The sequence below is a fragment of the Narcine bancroftii genome, chromosome 7, assembly GCF_036971445.1.
Source record: "Narcine bancroftii isolate sNarBan1 chromosome 7, sNarBan1.hap1, whole genome shotgun sequence".
Classification (NCBI taxonomy): Eukaryota; Metazoa; Chordata; class Chondrichthyes; order Torpediniformes; family Narcinidae; genus Narcine; species Narcine bancroftii.
Window position 1 is genome coordinate 47,855,285 of NC_091475.1, and position 27,850 is coordinate 47,883,134.

Genomic DNA, 27,850 nt, shown 5'->3' on the forward strand with positions numbered 1-27,850 from the left:
TTTTTATTAGCATTGAAATTTCACATGCAAAAATACAGAGTACACATGGATATGTTAAAATTGAAAAAGTAAGTTGCACATATAAATCATATAATTTCATCCAAAGTACTCCACATTTTAATCAAACAGATTATTGTGTATTGATATTTTATTATTTTATTTTGGAAAAGGAAAATCTAAACCCACTACCTCTTGGGTGTTCAGCCAAAAAAAAGAAAAGGAAGACAGAATTCTTATCGGAGTGATAAATTACCTCATTAGTCACCACTTCTTCCTTTATAACAAATCAAAGATTATAAAAGTAATTCAAAAAGGGTGCCCAGAGTGTTTGAAAATTTACATTCAAATCGGAAATTGAGCATCTAATCTTCTCTAAGTTTAAACATGACATGAGGTCACGTAGCATTTGATCATGATTAAGTGGGGTAACGGCCCTCCATCTGTGCAGTGCCACCCACCAAACCACAAGAAATAAATGCTAATACACATAGCTGAGATGTTTTTAACATTATGTCACTCTCCCCAACAATACTAAATAAACCAGTTAGTGAATTTGATTTAAAATTAAGTTTAAAAAGTGCAGAGAAAGTTTGAAATATTTTGTTCCAATATTTCTAAAGACTCTGGCATATCTAAAACATATGAATTAATGAAGCATCTCCATTTCTGCATATATCACAACAAGGAGACTCACCCACATAGTTTGACTTTTGGAGATGTGACCTAAGGACTATTTTAAATTGAAATTGAAAGCTGTAGTTTCTGTTCCCAGGCTTTTAAAAAAAAATTATCTGAGGAAGCTTCTCTTATTCCCATCAACATATCATAAATGTTAGATATTGAACCATTATAGAAAGGTTGTAAATTAAAAATTACATCAATTAAATTCTTATCAGTCCTTTAAGGAAATGTATGTACAGTACAACTCTAATTATCCAAAATGGTCGGGACCAGGGCTATTTCAGATAAATGGTTGTTTTGGAGAACTGGTCATTTTTAAAAAAACAGCCCAGTAGGAATAGCAAATCATTTTTAAACACAACAACAAGGTAAGGCTTTTGAAGCATTAAAATAATGTTTAACTCTCACTAAAAAAATGCTGCCTGGCACCGATCACTGACACCTCTCCACCAAGGCCCAGCTCATGCCGGAAGCCTGAGGGTCCCCGCATGGGGACATGGGCCCAAGGTCCACTGCTGCTGCCGCCGGGAGTCCAGTCCGCTGCTGGGAGCCCAAAGTCTGCTGCTGCCGCTGGGACCCCAACGTCCCCGGTCAGTTCGGCTCTGAAAAAAATTCAGATAAATGAGGATTTCTGATTTGTTTCTTATTTATTCAAAATTTTTAAAAAACCAGATAACTGAGGATTTTGGAGAATTCAATTTCAGATAATCAGAGTTGTTGTAATTGAGATCATAAAAAACTGTCTAATCTGTGGATAACAAAAAATATGAGCATTTGGAAGACCAGATTTAACTGAAAGTTGTTCAAAGGAAGTGAGACTCCCCTCAACAAATAAAGCATTAATAACTCTTAGGTTCTTAGCTGTTGCATTTGTAAGAGTTTCTGAATTATTCATCTTTTATTATCCAAATACTTCTTGGCATATATCTCTTATTTGGGACATTTAATTATATGAGTTTAACTATTCATATATGTATCTCATAACTATTATAAAACAAATTGTATGTGAAAATTTCACATGCAATAATCCTGAACTATGAACTATCAATTCAAGAACTCAATTGACAGTTTAAGTCTTAACTCAGTTTTGCTTACCAGCATGCATCTCCGAACACATTCCTTTTATTTTATTTTCCCATAGAGTTTAAGGCACAGGAGGACAAAATATTTTTTTGAAATTATATACATTAGTATGTTTAATATTTTCTGAAGGTCATAATCCATTGCCTGCTCATTGGCTTCACACAGTATTGTTTCTGTCAACCTTTACACAAAAAAGCTCAGGATTCATTATTTATCAAATAATTAGTGCAGCTTAGTAAAACAAAATTTGGAAAAGCTATTTTCTATTTTATTTTTATTCCTGGTAAATTTACATTGAAAGCCAATTAATGAAGGCAAACCTTTAATTACTTTGAAAATTATGTTCAAAATTGAAGTCAATGCAAGATTAACAGCTTAGCAGCAGGCCATATAAATCATGGACACGCATCTATTTGGACATTACAAATGGTTTGAATGCATATTTTTGGTGAATTTATCCAGTTGCTTCCTTGTGCTGGTGCTGTGAATATAGATCAGAATTAAACACTTCAGTCTGATCTTGCTGATGTCATGAATGTTAATTATCAGCCAACACCAATCAGTATTTCCATTTTTACCTCAAGGATCCAACTTGACATAGGGGGGGAATCATCAATTACCTGCAAGTTGATTAAGTTCTGCTGTTACTGATTGTTGCTGACTGTAACAATGCTAGAGTAGACATTTTAAGCAAAGTCTACTGCAATGGTGTGATACATGATGAAGGATAAGCTACGTTAAGGCTTCTGCAGGGAGGAATTGTTCCCAGGCATGCCTGCATCAGTAGCATTCATGGCTATTGAACCCCATAGCCTGAGTATCTCAAAGATACACACATAACAACACTTTGATCAGATTGGCTTTCTTTTGGTTGGAAGATGAATTGAGGGACTCCCATTTTAAGGCAATCATTCAACAATGAAACTGCATTTGCAGTTTAAGACATTGTACCAATTGAAGGTGCACAATATGGGAAGAACCGATTAAGCATCCACATTAGAAGTACTATGTGTGGCGAACGGCCCTGCTTGTATCGCCGCACCGGCAGGGCAGCCGCGAGAAGATGGTGTCGTCGGGGGACCTCTGTGCCTCATGGTTTAGGTCAGAGCGCGCCTCGGGTGAGCGTGGTGATGTCACTGCCTTAAAGGGTGCATGCCAAGTTTGAATAAACAGTTCGTTTGAAACCCCCAGCGTGTTAGTGGTGTGTTTCATTCTTTGTAGCAGTCGCTACACATGTTTCATTTTGTTCACCACAATGATACGTGAACAATATGGAGTCATTTTTTCCTGTATAAGCAATAACTTTTCAAGAATGTTTCCTCAACCACTTTATTTTTGTTAATTTCTATACTGCGTTTTTTTTGGTTTGTCACTCATTCTCAAATTAGATATGTCTAATTAGACTGTAAAAAGTAGTGGACACAACCCAGGACATCACAGACAAAATCCTTCCCACCATCAAGAACATCTACAGGGAATGCTGCCATCAGAGAGCAGCAGCAGTCATCAATAATCCACACCGCCCTACCTATGCTCTGTTCTCGCTGCTGCCATCAGGAAAGAGGTATAGATGTCACAAGGCTCGCACCAGCACGTTCAGGAACAGCTGCTCCCCCTCTACCATCAAACTCCTCAACAGCAAGTTCAATCAGGACTTTTATTTTTGCACTTTATTGATTATTTTTCTCTCTGTATTGCACAGGTTGTTTACATTTCTTTATTTGTTACATGCGTAAGTTGAGTACAATATTTTTTTATTGCACTACCAATAAGAGGTAATTCTGCCTCACCTGCAGGAAAAGGAATCTCAGAGTTGTATGAGATCTCATGTCTGTACTCTGACACTAAATCTGAATTTTCTCTTTAGTACAGGCAGTCCCCGAGTTAAAAACGAGTTCTGTTACCTAAGTCTCTCTTTAACTTGTACTTGTATTTAAGTCAGAACAAATACATACAGTCCTTATTTAACATCAATTAGCCTCGGATTTATGCTTTGGAGGCATGGATACTCTGTTATTTTGTGCGTGTGCAGCATCAGACTGCTCGAACTACAGGGGAATCACGCTGCTCTCCATTGCAGACAAAATCTTCGCTAGGATTCTCCTAAATAGAATAATACCTAGTGTCGCCGAGAATATTCTCCCAGAATCACAGTGCGGCTTTCGCGCAGAGGAACTACTGACATGGTCTTTGCCCTCAGACAGCTCCAAGAAAAGTGCAGAGAACAAAACAAAGGACTCTACATCACCTTTGTTGACCTCACCAAAGCCTTCGACACCGTGAGCAGGAAAGGGCTTTGGCAAATACTAGAGCGCATCGGATGTCCCCCAAAGTTCCACAACATGATTATCCAACTGCACGAAAACCAACAAGGTCGGGTCAGATACAGCAATGAGCTCTCTGAACCCTTCTCCATTAACAATGGCGTGAAGCAAGGCTGTGTTCTCGCACCAACCCTCTTTTCAATCTTCTTCAGCATGATGCTGAACCAAGCCATGAAAGACCCCAACAACGAAGACGCTGTTTACATCCGGTACCGCACGGATGGCAGTCTCTTCAATCTGAGGCGCCTGCAAGCTCACACCAAGACACAAGAAAAACTTGTCCGTGAACTACTCTTTGCAGACGATGCCGCTTTACTTGCCCATTCAGAGCGAGCTCTTCAGCGCTTGACGTCCTGTTTTGCGGAAACTGCCAAAACGTTTGACCTGGAAGTCAGCCTGAAGAAAACTGAGGTCCTCCATCAGCCAGCTCCCCACCATGACTACCAGCCCCCCCACATCTCCATCGGGCACACAAAACTCAAAACGGTCAACCAGTTTACCTATCTCGGCTGCACCATTTCATCAGATGCAAGGATCGACAACGAGATAGACAACAGACTCGCCAAGGCAAATAGCGCCTTTGGAAGACTACACAAAAGAGTCTGGAAAAACAACCAACTGAAAAACCTCACAAAGATAAGCGTATACAGAGCCGTTGTCATACCCACACTCCTGTTCGGCTCCGAATCATGGGTCCTCTACCGACATCACCTACGGCTCCAAGAACGCTTCCACCAGCATTGTCTCCACTCCATCCTCAACATTCATTGGAGCGCTTTCATCCTTAACGTCGAAGTACTCGAGATGGCAGAGGTCGACAGCATCGAGTCCACGCTGCTGAAGATCCAGCTGCGCTGGGTGGGTCACGTCTCCAGAATGGAGGACCATCGCCTTCCCAAGATCGTGTTATATGGCGAGCTCTCCACTGGCCACCGTGACAGAGGTGCACCAAAGAAAAGGTACAAGGACTGCCTAAAGAAATCTCTTGGTGCCTGCCACATTGACCACCGCCAGTGGGCTGATATCGCCTCAAACCGTGCATCTTGGCGCCTCACAATTTGGCGGGCAGCAACCTCCTTTGAAGAAGACCGCAGAACCCACCTCACTGACAAAAGGCAAAGGAGGAAAAACCCAACACCCAACCCCAACCAACCAATTTTCCCCTGCAACCGCTGCAACCGTGTCTGCCTGTCCCACATCGGAATTGTCAGCCACCAACAAGCCTGCAGCTGACGTGGACATTTTACCCCCTCCATAAATCTTCGTCCGCGAAGCCAAGCCAAAGAAGTAGAGTAGTTTCAGGGATTTTCCCCAGGTAGTTTTGGTACAGTACACATACAGTACAGGTAGGTGAACCAAAGAAAAGGTACAAGGACTACCTAAAGAAATCTCTTGGTGCCTGCCACATTGACCACCGCCAGTGGGCTGATATCACCTCAAACCGTGCATTTTGGCGTCCCACAGTTTGGCGGGCAGCAACCTCCTTTGAAGAAGACCGCAGAGCCCACCTCACTGACAAAAGGCAAAGGAGGAAAAACCCAACACCCAACCCCAACCGACCAATTTTCCCCTGCAGCCGCGGCAACCGTGTCTGCCTGTCCCGCATCGGACTTGTCAGCCACAAACGAGCCTGCAGCTGACGTGGACTTTTTACCCCCTCCATAAATCTTCGTCCGCGAAGCCAAGCCAAAGAAAGATTTATGTGTTTTACTTTGAACTTCCATTAATGCTGGTGCTTTGGGGTCAGATTAACAGGCAACTACAGAGCAGATTAAGCAGTGATTGTCCAGGTTTATTATTGCCTGTCTTGGTGTGGGTGGTGCTGATGTTTTAAAAGTTCCTCACTAGACAATGATATTATCTAGCATGTAGCAGGACTTGGACCAGGGGTATTGGCATAATGTCCTGTGCTTGTCCATCTGATAAAGCAGTGTGTTCATGATGTCAAAGCCATCTTTCCAGATTTTTCCTTCTCAGTTACCGATTGAAGTTAAATTTATCCACACCTTGTTTGTCAATCGTGCCTGGTGGAGTAGTGCATCTCTTCTCACCTTGGTGTTGAAGGCACCCAGAAGGGACCCAGAAGGAATATAGTAGAATTTAGCAGAAGACCTTTTTGGTCTTTTTTGAAACTGCTACTATTGGGACATAATAGGTCCCAAAATGGTGCCAGCGACTTCCTGCTGGCTGCAGAACCCACGTCATTCTCTAGGTTGTATGTGATGTAATGTATGTATTCTGACAATAAATCCAAAATCTGAAATATGCATTGTTAATCACAGGCACTTGTGATCACTTGTTCATTAGTATTGTTGGGAGAGTTGCTTGATACTGGACTAACTCTTTCTTGATGACAAAGATCACTCCATTAAGATGTTCCTCTTCTAATTTGCATTTTCAGAAGATGTGGTACATCCCCCCCCCCTTGCTTTCTAAACTGCCCACATTCTGCCATCATGTTCTCTCAATGTAATGATGTGGATGCGAAACCACTGGAGTTCCCAGGACATGGAAGCAAAGCAACATTGAGATCTATTGCTGTTGAGATTGTCCATGACATGACATTGCTGATATTACATTCCATAACTTTGTGGAGCACTGGTTGTCTGTGTGTGAGGTTTCTTTGAACGTGGGTTAGTTGTTCCAAACTAGCAACCACATAGGCTTCATCGAGCAAGGAGTTGTTCCATTAGCAAGGGGGTGGGGAAGCTCTGCTGCAGGAAAATAGTTCATTCTTCACTATTCCAAACTTTATAAATTACACTTTTCTTAAAAAAAAAACACATTACATACTACTTTTAGTTTGGGCAAGCTGTTTGGACACATTATTTATTTATTAATAATACTCTGGTTTTATTTCAGGGAATGGGGAGAGGCATAATTGCTCTGGTGATTTTTGAGATATTCAAGACAAAATCACACGTTAAATTCTTGAATGCCCTGGGGCTCTCCAGATTTAATTTAAATAGCACCCTGCTGCAAATATTCACAAAAGAAGAAAACACCAGAAAATTAATGTAGTGTTCTGAATTTTAACATTCACTGCCCTTTACTTCCTGTGGATGTTGTGCAGCTTTCTGAATTTCTCCAGCACTTTTGGGTGCTGCTCTGAGATATTTTATAATTAGTTCATGAAATTAACAAGTTAATCTTTGGTTTGTAGAGAACACCTTCTGGGATATATGAGTCAGAATGTAAACAGCATGTGTGCACTGGAAAACTCTATGATGCGGAGCTATTTTAGGAATGTTCTGTTTTGAAAAAAAGTGTTGGATTGAACTGCGGTCATACTGCAGAATGGGAAATTTCCAAGCCCGGAACATATTGAATACTTTTCTGTTATTTTCAATGTCACATAAAATAACATTCAAGAGAAATAACAGACTGTTGCCCTTTAGAGGTACAACTGATTAAGACCCAATTCCAATTCTGTTTAACTTCAAATTATTTCTAATTTTCTTTTACTCTCATTAGCTTTCAATGAACCAGGTATTTTATTGTGAAAGGTATTTTGAACTAATTAAACATCTACCTAAAATGCACTGTCAAAAGGAAAGGATATTTTCTCTCTTAATGCTGTTTTAGCATTGTATTGATATGTTACACTATGAAAATATAGAGATGTCCTCTTAATATCAATAGTTGTTAACATCAAAGTTGCATCTCTGAAGTCGGCTTACTGTAGACTGATGCTTATCCAATGGCAAAATGGTATGTTCACAGCAGAAGCCACGAAAGGCTTTAATTTAATTTGAGCCAAAATAAATATTTGTTATAATTTGAAAGGAGCACAGACTTTTCATTATTTTTTTATGCTCTTAGAATGCCTCAAAGTATTTCCTGACCAATCAAGTACTTTTGAAATGTACTCACAGCTGTAATGTATGGAAAAATATGACACCTATCAGTATATAGTCAGATTGTATAAATAACATCCAAGTAAATTTCTCATTTCTCATCATATTGAATGAGAACAAAATGTTAGTATCCAGAGAGTACCCAACTTCAAAAAGTGTCATGGCATCCTCATCTACCATCTGAGAAACAACACATTGCATATTGCACTGACATGTTAAATTATAAGGAACCCTAACAGCAATCTACCATGAAAACAAAGAAAAGTCCATCCCACATTCTGCACCATTTCTACACAAATGAGTAATCTACTCCCACATTTCTGCTTACACAATTCTCTGGCAGTCATCGAGAGGGTTGTCAGGCCGCTTCAGTTGACTCGACATTCATTTTGTACTGTGAGATCCTTGTTCATTTTTTTTTCCATTTGTTTACCTGAGATAAAGAGAATGCTATGTGGGAACCCATGATTGTACCAAGGTACCAAACTCTGATGAAGTACAGTAAAATGATTTGTCGACAACCCTTGCAATTGGTTTTGACATTTGAAGTAAACTCTGAAGAAGTGCTCTCTCCATTATGGGCAATTTTAAAATCAGCAACTGACTGATACAATTTGAATCTGAATGCCAGTGGTATACAAAAGAAAGAGAAATAGAATTTTTATTTTGTGTTGAGAGACAATATTCTTGTATCAGCTGAGGCAAGCAAACCTGTACTTAAGGAATTAGCAATTCACCTGGAATGATTACCTTCCTTGCCATGGTTAATGTTATATTGTTTTGATTGCTCCATTTCCTGTCCTCAAAATATTTGGTGGAAATTTTAGCTGAAATTGAATATTTTGTTGCAAGCAAGATGGAATAAAATGCATCCTTGTGAATTTTCTGCCAATTGATAAGCTTCTGCAAATAATTGAAATCTATTTTCAAGTTACTTCAGTCTGACCATTAGCCCTGAACTTGCATCTCTCTCTAGTTTTTTCCCCTCTCCCTTCATGTCCTATCAGAGTTCATCTTTTCCATAAGACCATGCCCCTGTCCCTCTAAGTAGTCCCATCAAATTGCTGGCCACCCAACTATTCTTCCTTGTTCCCATGTTTTCTGGAATTGTTCACATTTTTTCTTCCTTTAGAAAATCAGTCCTCCACTGATTCAAAACTGCCAATATTCCTGCTCAACTCAAAAAATAATTCTTGATTTATCTGGCCTCAAAGGCTGCTGCCCTATCTCTAACTTCTCATTGTGCTCAAGTCCTTGGAGATCATATTCATATTGATCTTTCCCCCAAACTTTTGTTCCTTTCAGGTTAGCCTCAAGCCATCATATTGAAATGGTTCTTGTCAAAGTCACTGAAGGTAATCCACGTCTTAAAAGGCAGTTCCTCCTTGCTATTACCAAACTCTCTGAAGCCTTTGTTTAAATGTGCACTGTCTTGCCCCAACATTGTGCATTTGGGCGTGACTGCTTTTGACTTGTTCTATTCTTATCTATTCTGTCACAAACAAAGAATCATTAACAAGAGATTCTCTTTACATATTCCAACCATTATCAGGTGCTACACAAGATCTAGCCATGGCTTCTCCTATTCCCCATCAACTTTATGCCCTTCACCATTATCATCCTGTGTCTACATAAATGTAGACAATAGCCAGCTCTGCCTCATCACAACACCTCCATGACCAATCCATAATAGACATATTGTTAGGCTGCTTGTCCAGCACTCAGTAATGGATAAAAAAAAATTGTTTCCAAGGAAATAATAGGAAGTTATGACAGTATCTTCCTCTGCCACCTACTCCATCTACTTCACTAGTGCCTGACCAAATTAAATCAAGCTCTGGTTTTGATTACAAAATATGCATCAGATCCTGCCATCCCTCGGAGAGTAAATTTCCACCTTTATAACTCTTCCCTTGTGTTGCTTCGTTGTTTTGGAAATTCACGTCCATATCTTTGTTAGGAAAAGACCAACATACTCCTTGGCCTCCTTCATTCCAACTTCTGTAAATTTAAGGTTACCCGGAATGTGGTTATCTGTGGATGACATTAAAGTATGAGAAACAGAAGTTCTGGTAAAGTTTGAAAGAATATGATTTTTTAAAATTCTTTCAGTGTTGATTTTAATAGGTCAAATGTTTGTTTCCTCATACATACAAGCAACATTATTTGGTCACAAGAGGAAAGGAGATGAACATTCAAATAGTTTCATTGTCCATAGCAAATCAGTCCCCAGAAATTAGATGAAACAGATTTGTTTTTCTTTCGCACCACACAATCCAAGATTGAATTCATCCAGTCTGAAATTCCACAATTGGACCAATTTTGCTCACAATCTACACCAGCATGCTTTACATTTACTCATCATCCAGTCTGTGCGTAATGACACCAGTCTTTGTGCAACACAAGTTTCATATCTATACTCTTAATCGTTGGGTCATTACCTTCACAGTGTCCTTCATGTGACACACAGTTCATTCCCTTTGATGCGTCAAGGCAGTCTGTAACATAGCCACAGTACGCTTCTCTTCACATTCCAGTTTTAACCTGATCATTGAACTGGTCACCTCTGTACCCATGACTGAAGACTGCTCCAGGTGCACCTGTTCCTCTTCTAATAATAAACCCTCTCTGGGTGCCATGAGGAACAGGATGTTGGCCGCTCTTGCTCAGAGTTCTCCATCTCATCTTGGAAATTCCTAATGCATTTCAGCTTTGGTTCAGACAACAAGAGTGCCATCCTCAGGTCAATCTGAAGCCTCTTCAATTTGTCCTAGCTTCTCAAAGTTGTCAGGGATGTTGCATCGCTATCTTGATCTTGTTCCAATTGTTCAATTAAATTCTTTGCACCTTAAAGCTGAGTGATTAGTTTTGTCTTCTCAGCTGTGTGCAGATCCTTTATTTTCTCCAGCACCTGACAACGTTCATCTAATTGCTCTTGCAGGGCTTCCTTTTCACTGATAATCTGGATATAGCGTTCCTTATAGACATGAATCATTTCCATTCAATGCTGTAGAAGAATTCCTCATCACGTGTTTTTTAAGACCCCTCAAAGAATTACCATCATCTCCAATCCTCCATAGGCCCTTACTCAAGACTATCTGCAATTTTCCTTTGCCTCTCTCTGCAAAGTTCGATAGGCAGTAATTTGCTCTGAATATTTCAATCTGTAGTTGCCCAAGCTCTGCTTCATCTTACAAAACTGGTTGGAAGATGAATCCCAACTAAGGCTCTCAAAAATCCCTGCAGAATCTTCTGTCCTGCTTTCAATATCAGATGATGGATCAAAGATGGGAGCGGAGGTTTGAGCATCTGTGTCAATTCAGTTAAATGATTCTCTTGAAGCAATTCGTACAAGTGACTCCTTTGATGGTAACAAGAAAAGTGATTCTTTTGGAAAAAACTTGAAACAAAGATTTCATCAATGGAACACAACGTTGAGGTTTCTGGGCAAACAATTGCATCTCAGTCTTCTGCCCTGCACCAGTCTGTAGTGAATCCATGAAGAATTCCTCCATTTCCTTGTGCACCTCATGCATTTCCTTAGTATCCCCTGTTTTGCAGCACATTGCAAAATGATTCTTCTTCCCACATTTCTAGCAGGACTTTCCATAGGCAGGACATATCTTTGGAATATGTCTACCTTCACACCTGCTGCGTTTGCTGTTTATCTCTTCGCTATGCTGTTGCTTTGGGAAACTCCTGGAGCAATGCTTATCTTTTTTCACTGCATGCACAGTCGAGTCTATCTTGTGCAACTACTTAACTGTTGGTGTCTATCCTGTGAAGCTCCTTAGCTTGTGCTCGTGTAGTCTCTGCTGCCTTACATACATTCACAGCCTTTCCCCGAGTCAAAACTTTTTTCACTCAACAGTTCTTCCAACTATTAGCTAGGTTTCCAGTAAACTGCATTGGTGTGGGAGGACTTAACTTATCTATGCTTACAAAACTATTGTCTCTTATTCACTCAGACACTTCTGACACCATGTGATGCTTGTCCTTTGCGTGGGTTTTACATGTAGCCATCTTTATTTTTCAATGTTCTGCTTTCACAGACTATCTCCTGCTGCAATTCCTCAGCCTCCTGACCAGAACCACTTCCTGAATTCTGCCCCACTGCACCCATTGTATGCTGGGAAATGTAGTTCTTAATGCACATAGTTCATAACAACCCGGGTAGTGCATGGAAACAAATAAAGGAATGCAAACAAACTAACTGTTCAATGCAGAGATGATAAAAAAAAGTTCAAAAATAAGAGTTAAATAATTCCTCAATGAGTTTGTCATTGTATGAGTCTTGTGGGACCTGTACCTCTTTCCTGATGGTAGTAGCGATCCTTGGAGATTGCTGCTCCTCTCCAACGGCATTGTTCCCTGTAGATTTTCTTGATAGTGGGTAGGGTTTTTCCTGTGATGTCTCAGGGCTGTGTCCACTACCTTTTGGAGGGCTTTATGATCAGGAGTATTGGTGTGCCCATTACCAGACTGTGATGCAGCCTGTCAGCACACTTTCCACTACACCTTGGTAGAAATTTGCCAGGGTTTCTGATGTCATTCTAAATCTCCACAATTTACTGAGGAAGTAGAGGCACTTACGTGCTTTCTTCATAATGCCATTAGTGTGTTGGGTCCAGGATAGATCCTCCAAGAAAGTGACTCCCAAGAAATTAAATTTGCTCATCCTCTCCACCTCTGATCCACCAGTGATCACTGGATCATACAAATCCATTTTTTTCCTTCCTGAAGTCAACAATCATCCCCTTTGTTATGGTAACATTGAGTGTGTGGTTGTTCCATTCCACCAAGTTTTCAATCTCCCTCCTATATGCTGATTCATGTCCCTTTTTTTAATACAACCCACTGCCACGGTTTTGTCAGCGAATGTGTAGTTGGTGGTGGTGTTGTATTGAGACACCCAGTCATCGGTGTCTCAATACAACACCACCACCAACTACCACTAAAAAACACAGTGGTGTGGTTCTCTGGTACTGATGGAGATTGTGGAGGAGACTTTCTTACTAATCCACACTGATTGTGGTCTGCAGGTGAGGAAATCCAATTACACAGTGGGCTGTTGAGTCCCCAGTCTTGGAGTTTGCTGATTAGTTTAAGGGGATCCTGGTATTAAATGCTGAACTGTAGTCAATAAAGAACATCTTAATGAAAGCATCTTTGCTGTCCAGGTCTTCCATGGATTTGTGTAGAGCCAGTGAGATGCACTGTGCCGCTATCTGACCAATTGGTCCTGTCCGACCTATAAGGTGACCCTCCGTGTTACATCACACTCCAATTCTAATTATATCTGAGATATGCTGTCTCCGGTCATTTGCTGCAAAGTGGAATATTGTTCTGGCTGTATAATTCAACAATTTAGCTTTGTTGAATTTGCTGTTTTTAAGGTGATGAATTTAATTAAGGCTCTGATTTCAAGGACATTCAAGGTCCGTGTATTGGTAACAGCCAGGGACTATTCAAATTTTGGTGAGAAATTAAATCCACTAACTTTTCATGTGCCAAGGAAACATAAAGTGATTTTACCCAGGTTAGATTGCATCAGTGATCATCTCCAAGTGAAAATGCATCCATGCAGAAATTTCCCTGCAACTTCTTTTTTAAAATATTTTATTTAATACTCCATAAGCACATACAATTATTATGATATACAGATATCAACAAAAAGAACAAATTGATTATATACATGATTCCCAAAACCCCTCCCTCCCACCCAATTTCCCACCCCAAAAAAAGAGAAAAAAATATAAATTGAAAAATAAACATATTATATATATATAAACAATTTTTATATATATATAAAGGATTTTTTTTAAAAAGAAAGAGTAACAGAGAATCTTGGATTGCAGAGAGAGTTGTTGTGCAGTACAGCTCATCAGTTCTAACGCAAATATATAGAGGAGGATTCTGCAAGACCAGAGGGATAAAAAGGCTATCACTATAAATTTAATCCCATTACTTGAGTATATGGGTGCCATACTTGTAAAAACATAGAATATTTATTTCTTAGATTATATGTAATTTTTTCCAAAGGGATACAACTTTGAATTTCAGCAAGCCACCTTGGCAGCGTTAAAGATATATCCGATTTCCAAATAATTGTAATACATTTTCTCACAATTACTAATGCTAATTTAACAAATTCCAATTGATAAATTGATAATTCCTAAGTTAGGCATTATACCTTCAATATTTGGTAATAAAAACAGATCATGATTTAATGGAAAACAGCTCCTGTAACTTGTAGAAAATTACTTATAGACATCTAAAAAGGTCTCACATTTGGACAAGACCAGGTTGAATGTATGAAAGATCCTACATCCTCACCACATTGATCTGATAAAGCTGATTTCAATCGATTCAACTTCTGTGGTGTAAGATATAATTGGAACTTCTGTGCACAATTTGCTTTAAGTGCATCAGAAGATATTTTTCCAGTGTGAGTTATGCAGAATGATGTCCAATTTTGCATAAACTTTGTTTCCTTCACTGCTGACATAAAGTTGAGCTTTTGCATGCAACCAAAAACCTCAATGAACTCTCATAAAATATACAGGTGCACATTGCAGCAAGATTGCCAATGAATTTAAGGTTCGCATTTTTGATATTGATATCTTGCTCATGGCATTTGCCAACCTCACTTCTAAAAATTCAGGAAATTTGGAACTAATCACTGATTATTCCATCATTGCTTACAGGCCTTTTATGTAAAGTACATTAAATCTATGTTCTGTGATTGCCAACTCTTTCATCATTACATGACTAGCAGTAATGTGAGGGAATTCTGCTGCATGCGAATTTGCAACACACAGAGCCATGTCCACCCTCCCCTGTATGGTCCCTCACTTTATGTCACCAAGCATTGTTTCACACTTAAGAGGGCCCCTCACATTTTTTTCTGTTTCAGAGGTTACAAAATTGTTTTTGAGATTTTATTTGTTTGATGCCATTAATGCAGTCCTCTGACAAGCTCCTGTAAGGCTAGCAGCCTTTAATGTAGCAGTTCTGCAGCTTCCTTGGAGAGGAATCCTTCAAGTTCTGACACCACTCACAGTGACTAGAGTAGCACAGCAGTTGGCACTTCCTCATGTTGCTTCCATCTGGAAACACTCTCCTATTTTATCATATATGCTTCTTGGTTAATAAGTTTCCAGGCATACCTGCCAAAATTTCTTCCAATAATGATTTTTGGAAAATTTCATGTTTTTTTGAGGCATGTCCAATTAGAAAATGGGTCTATATATTTTATAAAGCAAAATGAAGATTGAAATGCAATTGCAAGGTTATTGCAATCACCTGCTCTGTTAATTTGTACTATTTCATGTAGTACAGGTATTTCATAATATTTCTGTAGAATTGTTTACCTGAAGGCCAACATGATGTTTATTCCTGAAAAGAAGGTCAACAAAATTAAGGAAGCAATTCACAATACGAGGTTGAGTATTTTAGGCAACTCACGCATCTAGTTCCAGTGAAAAGGAGCAAAAAAAACCTCTTGTTGTTTCAAATACAAAAAAAATCAGAAAATGCTGAAATCATTCTGCAGATTAGACAGTGTCTATAGAGATAGCTAAACAATCAAGACAAGTCAAGTCACCTTTATTTATCATTCATACCATGCTCACACGGTGTTTCTCCAGGACTATGGAGCATATTTACATAGATATAAGTTAGACTAGACATTAAACTATTAAAATATTAAGATGCATACAGTAAAAATGCATGGTACTCTATCCACATATGTTCTGGGAATTCAGGAGTCTGATGGCTTGGGGGAAAAACTATTGCCCATTCTGGACATGAGTGCTTCAATACTTCCTACCAGCTGGCAGAAGGAAGAACATTTTATATGAGGGATGTGTGGAATCCTTCACAATGTTTATTGCCTTTTGCCTGCATTGAGTGTTGTAGATGTCCTTCATGATTGGTAGAGAGCCTCCAATGATCTTTTCTGCTGATTCCACTATCCTCTGCAGGGTCTTGCAGTCTGAGGTGGTACAGCTTCCAAATCAGGTGATGATGCATTTGCACAGGATGCTCTCAATACATTCCATGTATTTCGCAGGAAGTAGAGGCACTGCTGGGCTTTCTTGGCTATAGAGCTGGCGTTAAGGGACCAGGTGAGGTTCTCTGCCAAGTGCACTCTAATGAACGATACTCTTGATGACCTCACCTGTTGACCTGTCAATGGTCAACAGAGCATGGTCTCCCTGGGCCCTACTGAAGTTGACAACCATCTATTTTGTTTTTTTTAAATTTTCATATGCAGGTTGTTGGCTCTGCACCAGTCTGTTAGCGACTGCACCTCATCTCCATACGCTGACTCGTCATTCTTACGGATGAGGTCCACCACAGTTGTATCATCAGCGAACTTGATGATGTGGTTCAAGCTGTGTTTAGCTGCCCTTGGGGCCCCTGTGATCAATGTGATGGCCTTGTAAGTGCTGTTACTGATTCGGACTGCTTGAAGTTTACCCGACAGGAAGTCAAGAATTCAATTGCAGAGGGAGGTGTTTAGACCCAGCAGGCTCAACATCCTTATCAGGTACTGAAGTATGATTGTGTTGAATGCCGAACTGAAGTCAATAAGCAGCTTTTGAACATATAAGTCCTTATTTTCCAGGTGGGTGAGGGCTAGATGGAGGGCGGTGGCGATGGCATCATCCACAGACTGGCTGGATCTGCATGCAAACTTCAGGGGGTCCAGAGACGGGGGTAGCAGATATGCCCCTTGACGAGCCTCTCGAAGCACTTCATGACAATGGACGTAAGTGAGACAGGGCAGTAGTCACTAAGGCAGGACACAGACAACTTCTTTGGCACAGGGACAATGATCATTGATTCAGGGTAAAGATTCTCCATCAGAACTGGAGAGAGAGAAGATAAGTGAGTCTCAAGCAGAGGGACAAGAATGGAGGTGCAAAGGGCACATCTGTAAATGTTGTCACAGTAACAATTACTCTAAAGAACAGCAGTTGAAGAAATAAAATGGCTCCAGATCCTTCTATCTACCCCAAAAGTTCTCATCGGTGATTCTCACCAGAGTTTATATCCTTCCCAATGCCGATTCCAAACAGGCACTTGTGCATTTGCATGATGAGGTCAGTAAACAAGAGACAGCCCAGCCTGATGCACTACGAATCATAGATGGTGAATTTAACCAGGCCTGTCTCAAGAAAACACTGCCCAATTATCATCAGCATGTAACTCATTGTACCAGAGGCTCCAGCACACTTGATCACAGCTAAACCAAGCTAAGGAAGGCCTATTGCTCTTTCCCAAGACTGAAATTTGGCAAGTCATATCACCTGGCAGTGCTCCTTCTGCCTGCATGCAGACAGAGCCTAAAAAGAGAGGCTCCAGTGATCAGGACAGCCAGAAAGTGGATGTGGGAGACTGAAGAATGGCTATAGGATTTCCTTGAGTCAATGGATTGGGTGGTGTTCAAGAAATCAGCTGAGGGTCTGAATGATTACACCAGGGCCATTATGGACTTCATCAAAACAGCTGTGGATGTGTGTGTCCCCACCAAATCTTTCAAAGTTTTCCCCATCCAGACGCTTTGGAAAAACAATGAAGCTTGGAACCTACTGAGAGCTAAATCTCTGGTATCTACACATTCCCTGGACCATTCACAGGACTACAAATGTTCATTAAATATTTGCATACAAGATCAGCAATAAATGAAGATGCAATACAAAAGGGTTATTTATTATTAACTATTAACAATATGATTTCTTACCCAAACTAACCCCACTATAATCGTCTATAGTAAATATACAGATATATTCATGAACAGTGTTTATGTGAAAAAAGCCCAAGACCATTACAGTCTGCGCTCAATACTCAAAAAAGGAAAAATTCCCAAAACCCCAGATCAGTCCAGTCAAGTAGTCAGTCCAAATACACAGTCCACAGAATTCAATCTCAAAGTTCAATGTCCAAGTTCAGTTTTTTCACTGATAGCAAGAGGATGTTGAAATGAACATTTGAGAGAGAGATGACTGATTTTGCATTGGAGTATACATACAAATGCTTTGGCAGGTTTCCTCAGTCCACAGTCCAAAAGGTCAGTTCATGGTCCATAGCAACACAGTAACCATTTAGTTTGGCAGGGGTTATGACACAAATGATTACACACATATTCTTCCAATTTCTCGCAATCTATTCCTATTATATTTTTAATCTGCTTGATAAGCAATTCCCAAGTACAGGTATATATGTAATTTTCAATATACTTGGTAAAATTATTTCTGCAGTAAATGTATTCCTTTTTTGTTCTTCTTGAATCAAAGTTGCTTCAATTCTGAAGTCCTGTCCTTTGAACTCAACCAGGATACTTGTCAGTACCAATGGAGACAGATATATTTCAGAACCTGAAGGAATGTGCGTCTTGAAACTGCTGATTGGTGTCAACATTTTTTAATAAACAATTCTAGTCTTCTTTGTAATGCTGTGAAGTTTGTTTATATGTTGCAGTTGACAAATATATTTAGAGTTGTATAAATATGTCTTCTTTGGCTTGGCTTCGCGGACGAAGATTTATGGAGGGGGTAAAAAGTCCACGTCAGCTGCAGGCTCGTTTGTGGCTGACCAGTCCGATGCGGGACAGGCAGACACGATTGCAGCGGTTGCAAGGGAAAATTGGTTGGTTGGGGTTGGGTGTTGGGTTTTTCCTCCTTTGCCTTTTGTCAGTGAGGTGGGCTCTGCGGTCTTCTTCAAAGGAGGCTGCTGCCCGCCAAACTGTGAGGCGCCAAGATGCACGGTTTGAGGCGTTATCAATATGTACACATGGGAAAATAACTGCTGAGACTATGCCTGTTTGGAAAAATACACATTTTCTAAACATTTACCTTGAATGGCCTTTTTCAGGTGTTTTTCACTTCTGTAAAACTGGGAGTTATTGCTCTGTTGATGTAATTTCAGCCCTGTATCATTTAGAGAAAAGGGTGAACAGGATGGCAGTCTCTGCTTTCTTAATTGTATGTTGCTGATTAACTGCTGGTTAGAAAGTTTGCAGAAAAGCACTAACCTCATAAAGGAGGTTCTGTTTGTGACATTTTTTCTTTGCTGGGAAAATGTAAACAGGGAATGGTTAGGAATGGGATTGAAAGATTACTGGAAAGAAAGGGGGAATGGGGAATGACAGGCAACATCATGTCAGCTATCTCTAAAAATGATGTTATAATTGGGAAAATGAATATTCCTGGTATCTTTTGAATGGATTTAACAGAAACTATTGAATGACGCGCTAACAATGAATTGGAAATAATGGAATGCTATTTATGTTCTGATTTACATCAAATGGTTTTTTTATGTGATTTTTTTTACCTCCAACAAAGCAGGGCTTCTTTGTACCCCTGTTTTGTCCATTTAACCCCAGTCATCAGCTAGAGGTGTGAATTGAAGGATGTTTCAACAAAAAAGTATGGGTTTGTTCACAGTCCTCTCTCACTATGATCTAGTTCTCAAAGAAGATAGAACACAATGGGATTTTGGAACCTGAGCTTCATCCGGGTTTAAATGATGAAGAAACACAAGAACTTCTGATGCTGGAATCTTGAGCAAAAAAATGAGCTGCTGGAGGTCACAGAACACCAATGGGTAAAAATGATCACTCAATGATTTGGGTCGGGACCCTTTATCAAGACTAATTAGGAACATCACGTCTCTTTGCTAGAAGATGAGATGGAAGGATGCTGTCCCTTTTACACAGACTCAGTGGTTATCTGATGTGGTGGCCTGCTTGACTGGAAAAAGTACATGCTCCATTTAATTTTCTAAATATATGGGGTCCATTCCTTTCCTTAATTATTTTCAGAATTGTTAAGATTATTGGATCCCATTTTATGATTTGGTTGTCATTTCTTTAATGCATTAATGGAACATAAATGTTTAATCATAACTTCACAAGGGAAGGGTTACATGATTAGAATAGTTTTTGTTTTATATACGTTTTGGGTTTTTTTTGTCTCTTTCATAGGTTGTTGACAGCTATTTGTTAATATACATTTACTTTTTGGATAACTTTGGCTTGGCTTCGCGGACGAAGATTTACGGAGGGGTAAAATGTCCACGTCAGCTGCAGGCTCGTTTGGGCTGACAAGTCCGATGCGGGACAGGCAGGCAAGGTTGCAGCGGTTGCAGGGGAAAATTGGTTGGTTGGGGTTGGTTGTTGGGTTTTTCCTCCTTTGTCTTTTGTCAGTGAGGTGGGCTCTGCGGTCTTCTTCAAAGGAGGTTGCTGCCCGCCAAACTGTGAGGCGCCAAGATGCATGGTTTGAGGCGAGATCAGCCCACTGGCGGTGGTCAATGTGGCAGGCACCAAGAGATTTCTTTAGGCAGTCCTTGTACCTCTTCTTTGGTGCACCTCTGACACAATGACCAGTGGAGAGCTTGCCATATAACACGATCTTGGGAAGGCGATGGTCCTCCATTCTGGAGACGTGACCTACCCAGCGCAGTTGGATATTCAACAGCGTGGATTCGATGCTGTCGGCCTCTGCCATCTCGAGTACTTCGATGTTAGGGATGAAGTCGCTCCAATGAATGTTGAGGATGGAGTGGATACAACGCTGGTGGAAGCGTTCTAGGAGCCGTAGGTGATGCCGGTAGAGGACCCATGATTCAGAGCCGAACAGGAGTGTGGGTATGACAACGGCTCTGTGTACGCTTATCTTTGTGAGGCTTTTCAGTTGGTTGTTTTTCCAGACCCTTTTGTGTAGTCTTCCAAAGGCGCTATTTGCCTTGGCGAGTCTGTTGTCTATCTCGTTGTCGATCCTTGCATCTGATGAAATGGTGCAGCCGAGATAGGTAAACTGGTTGACCGTTTTGAGTTTTGTGTGCCCGATGGAGATGTGGGGGGGGGCTGGTAGTCATGGTGGGGCGCTGGCTGATGGAGGACCTCAGTTTTCTTCAGGCTGACTTCCAGGCCAAACATTTTGGCAGTTTCCGCAAAACAGGACGTCAAGCACTGAAGAGCTGGCTCTGAATGGGCACCTAAGGCGGCATCATCTGCAAAGAGTAGTTCACGGACAAGTTGCTCTTGTGTCTTGGTATATATTCTTGATATTACAGTACCTATGTATATATATTCTGTACATAAAACAATTAAAAAAATATTGAAAGAAAAATATCAAATCTCTGTTCAACAGAAAATTGCAACATCACTTTGCTTTTCCTCTTGCAGCAAAAAGTTCAAAATTACCAAGTATAATAGTTTAAAATTCACTGTTAAATGTTATTTTATGTAAAATTAACATACAAATTTGATTTTGAATCTTGTATTTTGGTTCTTCCCAAATGAATGTTGTGCTACAACTTTAACCCAAGGGGGCTTTCTTGGGCAGACAGTTTTAGAGCAGTAAAAACACACCATAATGCTGGAGGAACTCAGCTGGTCTTGCAGCGTCCACAGGAGATAAAAGATATATTCCGATGTTTCGGACCTGAGCCTTCCTCAAGGACACTGCTTATTCCTTGAAGAATGGCTCAGTCCCGAAACATCAGCAATATAACTTTGAGTCTTATTGACGCTGAAAAGACCGGCTGAGTTCCCCCAGCATTTCAATGTGTTTTTACTGCAATCACAGTGTCTTCAGACTTTTGTATTTCACTCAGTTTTAGAGTAGACCATCGCCTTCCCAAGATCGTGTTATATGGCGAGCTCTCCACTGGCCACCGTGACAGAGGTGCACCAAAGAAAAGGTACAAGGACTGCCTAAAGAAATCTCTTGGTGCCTGCCACATTGACCACCGCCAGTGGGCTGATAACGCCTCAAACCGTGTATCTTGGCGCCTCACAGTTTGGCGGGCAGCAACCTCCTTTGAAGAAGACCGCAGAGCCCACCTCACTGACAAAAGGCAAAGGAGGAAAAACCCAACACCCAACCCCAACCAACCAATTTTCCCCTGCAACCGCTGCAACCGTGTCTGCCTGTCCCGCATCGGACTTGTCAGCCACAAACGAGCCTGCAGCTGACGTGGACTTTTTACCCCCTCCATAAATCTTCGTCCGCGAAGCCAAGCCAAAGAGAAAAGAAGAGAGTAGTGTACTCATTCATGAATTTTCCACAGTCGCACAAGTTTTTACGTCAATACTTCCAGCTCTATGTTTAACTTTGCAGCACCTCATTTCATTCGCCATTGTCAGCTGCATAATCACAAAAATGTAAATGTCCTAATGCTGTTGGCACCACTGCTCCTTGTGCTTTGCAACCCTTCTCTGAACTTCACTCTTATCTTTATGAAAGATACTGTTTAAAATCTACAATTTTTATGACAGTTACATGGTTGTATTTTTTTTGTGGCTCAGGACAAAACATTTGATAACAATCTTTTTGTGTGCTTTATTGCAATAAACCAGGATCTTAGATGTTGGTTAGTTTTCATATTCTGAAACCATTTCCCAGGCAAAGTTTGCCAGCCAGCATAAAAAAAAAGAGCTATTTGGTGCTATTGAGCCCATACTCTCTCCATGACAATGTCATTCCGCGCAAGACCAGGGATGCTTTGATAATTGAGAGAAACATGAAAATCTGCAGACACTGTGATTGTGGTAAAAACACAGAAATGCTGGAGGAACCCAGCCGGTCTCACAGTGTCCATAAAATGTAGGATATATAACTAACGTATCAGGCGAAGTCCTTCCTCAAGTTATAAGAAAAAGGTAGACAGATGTTTGTATTAAAAGATGGAAAGGGAAGAATGGCAGGTGGAGGAGTACAGACCAAGAGTCAAAATGTGTTAATTGAATATGATAATGGGACAGGAGTGGGCAAGAAGAGAATTGATTGGGGGAAGGGTTTGTTCTTGGCTCTGTGAAAGGAGACTGAGGGCAAAGGGAAGAGAGATAGACATAGAGCTAGAGGAAAGGAGACATAGAGAAAGATGGATTGGGTGGGGGCTAATGGAAACCAGGGATCGATGTTATTACCATCTGGTTGGAGGGTGCCCAGATGGAATATGAGGAGTTATTCCTCCAAGTTTCAAGTGCTCTCAGTCTGGTAGTGCAAAAGACCATAGACGGAAATGTTGGAAAGGGAATGGGGCAGAGAACAGGGCGTAGCTAGAGGGGGTGCAGGGCAGCACACGTTTCAAACCCCGGGTTCAACACTGCCGTCACCCCACCTGATGCCGATGCTGTTGGGTGTCTCCGCATAATGAGGCTGCGGCACTGCCGGATGTCATGACATCATGGAGGTGTCGGCCCTCATGTTTGTTCATGCTAAATCTAGAAAATGTGACTTTTAAATTGTAGTTTTGTTAATTTTGACATTTGAAATTGATACCTACATGTAAGTAATACTGAAATGTCAGACATATTTGTCATATTATCTGGCTGAATAGCAAATGAAAAAATTTAATTACTTCACCATGCAAGTAAAAAATGTATGTGTTTTAATATTTATGAGTATTTTTAAAATTTAGGGCCCCTTTATAATATATGCTACAGGCCCTGCACTAGCTTATTCCAGCCCTGGCCATCGCGCTCCGATGCCACCGAAAAATCAGTGCAGCCCAGTATTCAACCACTGACTCACCGTCTGGCATGAGCTCACTCCCTCTAATGTTAGCATCTTGCTCCGCCACTGGTAAGGAATTGAAATGGGTAGCCTTTGCAAGATCCCGGCTATTGCAGTGGACAGAGCCGAGGTCCTCAATGAAGCAATCTCCCAGTCTGCGTCCTGTCTCTCCGATGTAGAGGAGACCATAATGGGGCATCAGGTGCAGTTGATGACCCCTGTAGATTCATGAAAAAACACAAAATGCTGGAGAAACCCAGCAGGACAAACAGTGTCCTTTATGTAGCAAAGGTAAAGATACATAACTGACATTTCAGGCTTGAGCCCCTCTTCAGGGTAGGAGAAAATGCTGGCAGGTGTCCGAACAAATGAGTGGGAGGGGGGAAGGGGAGACAAATGCAGGAGAAGATGTGGAGAAAGAAAGGAGGGGACAGCAGCAATGAGGGGGTGGAGGGATGGCTGTGTGTGTGGAAGAACTGGAAAGATGGGAAAGGGGGAGGGGAAAGAAAAGGCAAGCAGGCTTAGTGGAAAGCAGTAAAGTCAATATTAATGCCATCTGGCTGGAGAGTGGCCAGATGGAAAATAAGGTGTTGTTCCTCCAATTTGTGGGTGTTCTGGGTGGGATAGTACACAAGGCCATGGACAGATGTGTGAGCATGGAAGTGTGACCCGGAATTGGAATGGTTGGCCACTGGGTGGTCGCTTTGGTTGCAAATGGAGAGGAAGTGCTGAGCGAAGCAATCTCCCAATCTGTGACTGGTCTCTCTGATGTAGATAATGCCACAAAAGGAGCATCAAATGCAGTAAATAAGTCCTCTGGATGTACAAGTGAAGTGTTGCTTCACTTGAAACACCTGTTTGGGGCCGCAGACTGTGGTGAGGGTAGAGGTGTGGGAGCAAGTGTTGCACCTCCTGCAGGCACAGGGGAAGGTGCCAAGGGTGCAATGGGTGGGGAGGGATGAGTGCATGAGGGAATCGCAGAAGGAGGGAAGAAGGTAAAATGTGTCTGGTGGTGGGATCCTGAAGTAAGTGCCAGAAATTCTGGCGGATAATGTGTTGGATGCAGAGGCTGGTGGGGCGGTAGATGAGGGGGATTCTATGTTTGTTGCATCTAGGGTCAGAGGGGGCCAGGGCAGATGAGTGGAAAATGGGGGAGAAGTGAGGGAGGGCTGAGTTTATAGTGGTGGAGGAGAAGCCACATTTGTGGAAGAAGCCAGACATTTTGGAAGATCTGGTTGGAAGACCTCATCTTGGGAATAGGTATGGCAGAGAAATTGGGAAAAGGGGGATGGAATCCTTGAGGGGACAGGGTGTGAGGATGTATAGTCCAAGTAGTTGTGGGAGTTGGATGGTTTGTTCCTATGTCAGTGGAAAGCTTGTGTTCCAAGATGGAGACAGAGAGATCCAGAAAGGAGAGTGTGTTATTGGAGATAGTCCAGGTGAGTTCGAGATCAGGGTGGAGGTTGGCTGCGAAGTGGATGAAGTTGACAAGCTCATCATGGGTGCATGAGGCAGCTCTGATGTAGTCATCTATATACCGGAGGAAGAGTTGAGGGGTCTTGCCTATGTAGGTTTGCAGCATGGATTGCTCCACAAAGCCCGCAAACAGACAGGCATAGCTGGGAGTCGTGTGTACCCATGGCTACTCCTTTAATTTGGAGGAAGTGGGATGAGTTGAAGGAGAGTTATTGAGGGCGAGAACAAGTTCTGTCAGGTGGAGGAGGGTGGTGGTAGATGGTGACTGGTCGGATTTTTGGACCAGGAAGAAGCGAGGTGATTTCAGACTGTGTGGAGGTTAGAGGTAGAGGACTTCCATTGTGAAAATGAGGTGGTCCGGTTCGGAGGATCTGAAGTCATTGAGGAGGTGGAGGGTACGTGAAGTGTCGAGGATGGAGCTGGGGAGGGTTTGAACCAGGGGAGAAAAGATAAAACCATGGTAGGATGAAACGAGTTTGAGGGGGCAGGAGCAGGCAGCGTTCCTTCACTTGGAAGGAGGAGGTGTGGGTGCAAGTGGGGCACTTCCAGGGGTAGGTGCCAAGGGGGCGATTGGTGGGAAGGGAGGAGTGGACGAGGGAGTCACGGTCCCTGCAGAAGGTGGAGAGGGGAGGAGACGGGAAGGTGTGTCTGGTGGTGGGATAATCCCCCTGCTAAAGAGCCTGGCGGTTGCAGTGGTGTGAAATACCGAGATTGAATATAAATGCTAGAACTGCCCTTCACTCGCTGCATTTTACTGGAGATACTGTCCTGCTTTGGTTAGCATCGTCCTGCAACAGTTGCTAGTAATTTCGCCAATTCCTCAGTCAAGAAAACAAAATGCAAGACCTGTCTTTGTATTGCAGCGCTTCCGAACGAAAAGAAAGGAACTGTTGCGCCTAGTTTCCATCTCCAATGTCTTGCCAAGCAACCTGGTCACATCGACCCCCCCTCCCGCCGCGCCTCGCGTTCAGCACATCCCTCATTAGCAGTGTGTTCCCACTTGCAGCGATTGCACTGAATGCATCGTCCATTTTATTTTCGATTTGGTTGGTCGCCAATGTTTTGGGTGCTTGCCCCTCAGCCCCCTCCCTGGGCAATGAGAATTCCTCCCCCCCAACAAGACACGGCGGGCTACAACTTTCACGCGGCGCTTGACTGCTCGACCGTCCCCTCGGCTCAGAGCGGCGCGGCTCCTCATGACCGTCAGCCGCGCGCGCACGCGCGCGCTCCGGGCGAGGGGTGCATGGGCGCGCGGGCCCGCCAGCGGAGAGCCGAGGAAGCCGTTGGAACGGGTTCGGTGACAGAGCGGGCGCAGCGCGGCGGCCGGCAGGCAGGGAGAGCGTTCCAGCACGCTGCACCGGGTACAGTCCGCACACGCCCCGCCCCCTCATTGCCCGCAACCTGCTGCCTGTGCAGAGAACCTGCGGGGACTGAGGTGATCGTGCAGAATTCTTCCCAAGAAGCAAACTTGCAGGCGAAGGACCGAGAAGGCGGGGAGAAGGGGGCGGGGAAGAGGAGAGACGTTTTTTGCGGGGGAGAAGCGGCGGCTGGTCAGCCCGAGGGAGCCAGGATTGCAGCGGGACGGCGACGGGGAGCGAGTGACGGACGGCTCGGGGCCACGTTGGAGGCGAGCCCCGCGAGCCGCTGGCTGCTTCCCCGGGAGAGGAAACTTCTTCATGGCTCTCATCATGGAACCTGTTAGTAAATGGAGCCCGAGCCAAGTGGTGGACTGGATGAAAGGTAAACGGCGCATTTCCCAAGTTCCCGACTTGCTGGACTGAGAGGGGGGACCGAATGGGCTCAACCCTCTTTATCATGCACAGTTTATTTCGGACGGGGGTTGTGGGGCGAACCTCGCCAGGTGCCGCCTGAGATCAAACACGGCTCCTTCCTGCTGCCTGTTTTAACTGCAGAAGGTTGCAATCGCGTCGTCCAGGTCGGCTGGGCTGGATCCACAGAAGCGCGGCTTCTTCATGTCTCCTCTGGCAGGTTCTGTGGATCCGGCTTTCCACACCAGGCACCGGGATTTGAAAACTGAGCCCACACTCCCCAACTTTTACTTGGCAAGTACTCGTTTCCCAGCACGGGAAGGATCTTGCGGCTGGGCTGTTACAGAGATAACTGTTACATTTACACGTGTGTTGCTAACGGGATCCCCCCCCGCCCCCCCGGCTTCGAGGGGAAAACTCGCCCTTGCAAACAGCCCCAGGCCACTTTCGCGCCCGGGAGACCATCGGTTCTGTGGAATTTGTCACCGTGTCATTTAGCAAGGGGGGGGGGGATCCCAATGCAGTATAGTTTTGCTTTTAATCGTTCATTATCCTCTCCGCCCTGAGATTGGGCAGTGAGAAGGGAATTGCGGGTCCCTGGGGTGGTCCCGAGGAAGGTGCGAAAGTCTCGGTCACCGATTCGGGGGTGGGTCTTCTATTTCTGCCGGTAAATCGAGACATTTAAAAGCGCGGAGAAGCCCTGCTGCTCCCTGCGTGGGTTGACATTTCGCAGATGGGCATGCTGAGCAGATGGCAGCTGTACTCTCTGGCTCACCTGCCTCACGGTGGATAGAATTACATCGGATTTTACAGCACACAGGCCACCAGACTCCAAAGGGGCACGACCGTGCTTGTGGCCAGCACATCTCCCTCTCAACCAACGCCAACCCCCAAGACTTTCCATAGAACTGAAAGCACTAAATCACAGCAGAGGCAATATAAATTAAAATAAACCCAGTCGTGTATGTAGTGCCTGGAACGGTGATCAGTTTAGAGTGGGTCGCCTGATTAGTCATTTGATCAAACAAACCACAGTTAATGGATGACTTTTCTCTGTGCATATAAAACAGACAATGAAGTTTGATCTTATTTTAGTTATTCTTAACCGGAATCTAGAATGTGCAAGAATA

General features: G+C 42.6%; 1 protein-coding gene and 1 long non-coding RNA gene across 7 annotated transcripts in view; one reads left to right on the forward strand and one right to left on the reverse strand.

The window, feature by feature from the left end:
* Nucleotides 1-27,688, reverse strand: LOC138738872 (uncharacterized). Of its 2 annotated transcripts, XR_011341838.1 has the most exons (4): nucleotides 27,496-27,688; nucleotides 9,843-9,979; nucleotides 8,274-8,378; nucleotides 1-1,283 (listed from the first exon to the last, which is right to left on the reverse strand). It is a non-coding gene; the product is annotated as an uncharacterized lncRNA (long non-coding RNA). The 2 variants fall into 2 exon arrangements; XR_011341837.1 differs by having other exon boundaries at nucleotides 8,274-9,979.
* cnksr2a (connector enhancer of kinase suppressor of Ras 2a) overlaps nucleotides 26,079-27,850 on the forward strand; it is a 489,894-nt gene continuing 488,122 nt past the window's right edge. For 3 of the 5 annotated variants that reach the window (XM_069889984.1, XM_069889985.1, XM_069889987.1), the window contains exon 1: nucleotides 26,079-26,691. In XM_069889984.1, coding sequence (XP_069746085.1) covers nucleotides 26,628-26,691 — 64 coding nt within the window. In that variant the 5' untranslated portion in view covers nucleotides 26,079-26,627. The remainder of the gene's footprint in view (nucleotides 26,692-27,850) is intronic. The other 2 variants (XM_069889986.1, XM_069889988.1) reach the window with 1 other exon arrangement.